Genomic DNA, 3774 nt, shown 5'->3' with positions numbered 1-3774 from the left:
GAAAGAAAGAAAGAAAGAAAGAAAGAAAGAAAGAAGACCAATGCCTTTCAATCAACAAATTTATGCTTAAAATATAGGACTAGCCTGTGATCTGCACTCCAAAAAGAAACAATGTTATTTAAATCCACACTAAAAGATGCTATGTGTTTTCACAAGTGCCAGATTGGTCTATCAATAGAGAGTAGAGAAGTAAAGAGCCCCGGGGACCAGACACTTTAGAAATAATTCAAGCAAGATATTTTTAAAGCTGTAGATTAATGTGGTGTATCTATATAATGAAAAATTATTCAGCCATGGAAAGGAATGAAGTACTGACACATGCTACAATATGAATGAACCTTGAAAACATTACGCTCAGTGAAAGAAGGCAGTCAGTAAACACCACATACCATATGTTTTGAGCAAAATTGTGTTCCTCCCAAATTCCTATGCTGAAGTCCTAACCCCAGGACCTCAGAATGTGACTGTATTTGAAGATGGAGTCTTTAAAGAGGTGATTAAGGTAGCATGAGGTCATTAAAGTAGACCCTCATCCAATAGGACTGGAGTCCTTATAAGAAGAGGAGATGAGGACACAGACACACACAGAGGGATGACCCTGTGAGGACACAGGGAGAAAACCGTGTCTACAAGCCAAGGAGAGAGGCCTCAGGAGGAACCAGCCCTGCCTACACCTTGATCTCAGACTTCCAGCCTCCAAGAATGTGGGAGAATCAATGTCTGTTGTTTTAAGCCACCCAGTCTATGGTATTCTTTTTTTTAGATGGAGTTTCACTCTGTTGCCCAGGCTGGAGTGCAGTGGCGCCATCTCAGCTCACTGCAAGCTCTGCCTCCCGGGTTCGCGCTATTCTCCTGCCTCAGCTCCCTGAGTAGCTGGGACTACAGGTGCCCGCCACCATGCCCAGCTAATTTTTTGTATTTTTTTAGTAGAAACAGGGTTTCACCGTGTTAGCCAGGATGGTCTCGATCTCCTGACCTCATGATCCGCCTACCTCAGCCTCCCAAAGTGCTGGGATTACAGGTGTGAGCCACCACGCCCAGCCTATGGTATTCTTTTATAGCAGCCTGAAATAGACTAAGACATCTCATGGCTCACGCCTGTAATCCCAGCTAGTCGGGAGGCTGAGGCAGGAGGATCACTTGAACTTGGGAGGCAGAGATTGCAATGAACCGGGATCGTGCCACTGTACTCCAGCATGGGTAACAGAGTGAGGATAAGAGGAGATGAGGACACAGACCCACACAGAGGGACGATCCTGTAAGGACACGGGGAGAAGATGGTATCTACAAGGACAGGAGAGAGGCCTCAGGAGGAACCAGCCCTACCCACACCTTGATCTTGAACTTCCAGCCTTCAGGACTGTGAGAGAATAAGCTGATGTTATCTAAGCCAACCAGTCTGTGGACCTTTGTCATGGCAGCCTGAGAAAATACATACTTCATATGATTATTTGTATATGAAACTCCAAGAAGAGACACATCCATAGAGACAGGGGGTACATTTGTGGTTAACAGGGCATGGGGATAGGATGGGTAATGGGGATCTTCTTTGGGCGGGTGAAAAATTCTGCAGCTACACAGAGGTGATGGTTGTCCACACTGTGAATGTACTAAATGCCACTGAATTGTTCACTTTAAAATGGTTAAAAGGTGATTTTTTTGTTTTAAACAGAGTCTCCCTCTGTCACCCAAGCTGGAGTGCAGGGATGGGATCATAGCTCACTGCAGCCTCAATCTCCCCGGCTCAGGCAATCCTCCTGCTCCAGCCTCCTGAGTGGCAGAGACCACAGACGCACGCCACCATATCCCAGTAGATTTTTTAAAATTTTTTTTGTAGAGACAGGGTCTCCCTATGTTGCCTAGGCTGATCGCAAACTCCTGGGCTCAATCAATCCCCCCACCTTGGCCTTCCAAAGTGCTGGGATTACAGGCTTGAGCCACCATGCCTGACCAAAAAAGGCCAATTTTTAAATGTAAATTTTGCACAATAATGAAAACGCCACCACCAACAGCTAGAAACTAAGGGAACTGGGATGTCAAGCGGTCTCCTGACATTTTGCAGTTTTCCCCAGGGACCTCTGCTATTCCCGCCAATAACATCAGACAATGACTTCTCTCCAGAAACCCTTCTCTACAACGGCAAAGACATGACCACTGTGGCATGGGAGACTCCCACATACAGGGAGGGGATCAGAGTCCAACTTTACCTCACTGAGTTATTACCGTAGCAGCACAAATCCCCCACTCCAAGGTCATCTGCCATCAGCAGGACGATGTTGGGTCTGGAGTTTCTTGTCATAAATGTGCCATCAACACCACAAAACAAATAGCACAGGGACACTGGCAGCCAGCAGCTCCTGAAAGTATTTTTAGAATAAGCAAACAAACAAGCAAGCAAAAAACCAGGCACTATCAATTAACATTCGCATTTTAGATAACTTAAAATATGAAATAGTGATATTCGTTATCAGGTCTCACTATGCAATGTACCTGTGTTGGCTTACTCAGAAACTGGATTCAACAACAACAACAACAACAAGAAAAACTACTGTTCTACACCAGAGGTCCCCAGTCCCCTGGCCATGGACCAGTACTGGTCCATAGCCTGTTCGGAACCAGGCCACACAGCAGGAGGTGAGTGGCGGGCAAATGAGTGAAGCTTCATCTGTATTGATAGCCACTCCCCATTGCTTGCATCGCTGCCTGCGCTCCACCTCCTGTCAGATCAGCAGCAGCATTAGATTCTCATAGGAGCGAGAACTCGGGATCTAGGTCGCATGTGCTTTATGAGAATCTAATGCCTGATGATCTGTCTCGTCTTCCACCATCCCCAGATGGGATCATCTAGTCACAGGAAAACAAGCTCAGGGCACCCACTGATCATACATTACTATGAGTTGTAGAATTATCTCATTATATATTATCATGTAATAATAATAAAAATAAAGTGCACAATAAATATAATGTGCTTGAATCATCCTGAAACCATCCTGCACCCCCTTCCTGTCTGTAGAAAAACTGTCTTCCACAAAACCGGTCCCTGGTGCCAAAAATGTTGGAGACCATTGTTTTATATGAATATGGTATCAGATTTTACCAATTCATTTTGCAAGCATGATGAGGTTTAACTCTTATAACATATTTTGATATTGTTTTAGTGATATCAGAGGCTTAAAATTTATAACAGTGGTTACAGCTGAGGGTAAGCTCTAAAAATTTAATTTTGCTCAGTGCTGTGGCTCATGCCTGTAATCCTAGCACTTTGGAAGGCCAATGCGGGTGGATCGTTTGAGCCCAGAAGTTTGAGACTGGCCTGGGCAGCATGGTGAAACCTCATCTCTACAAACAATACAAAAATAGCTGGGCATAGTGATGCATTTCTATAGTCCCAGCTACTCAGGAGGCTGAGATGGGAGGATTGCTTGAGCCCGAGAGGTCAGGATTGCAGTGAGCTATGATTGTGCCACTGCACTCCAGCTTAGACAACAGAGCAAGACCCTGTCTCAAAAAAACTTCTTTATTTTATTGCATAAAAATGTAACCAAGGCCAGGCACAGTGGCTCACGCTTGTAATCCCAGTGCTTTGGGAGGCCGAGGCAGGTGGGTCACCTGAGATCAGGAGTTTGAGAACAGCTTGACCAGCATGGTGAAACCCCATCTCTACTAAAAATACAAAATTAACCAGGCATGGTGGCACGCACCTGTGGTCCCAGCTACTTGAGAGGCTGAGGCAGGAGAATCACTTGAACCCAGGAGGCAGAGGTTGCAGTGAGC

General features: G+C 45.4%; 1 protein-coding gene across 1 annotated transcript in view; it reads right to left on the bottom strand.

Moving 5' to 3' along the window:
• Positions 1-2299, bottom strand: part of ARSH (arylsulfatase family, member H) — a 28174-nt gene extending 25875 nt beyond the window's left edge. Inside the window, exon 1 of the mRNA XM_011962245.1 lies at positions 2208-2299. Within this exon, the coding sequence (XP_011817635.1) occupies positions 2208-2299 (92 nt within the window). The remainder of the gene's footprint in view (positions 1-2207) is intronic.
• Positions 2300-3774: the final 1475 nt, after the last annotated feature.

This window comes from Colobus angolensis, unplaced genomic scaffold (genome assembly GCF_000951035.1).
Source record: "Colobus angolensis palliatus isolate OR3802 unplaced genomic scaffold, Cang.pa_1.0 Scaffold587, whole genome shotgun sequence".
NCBI lineage: Eukaryota > Metazoa > Chordata > Mammalia > Primates > Cercopithecidae > Colobus > Colobus angolensis.
This window is presented reverse-complemented; position numbering and strand designations above follow the sequence as displayed.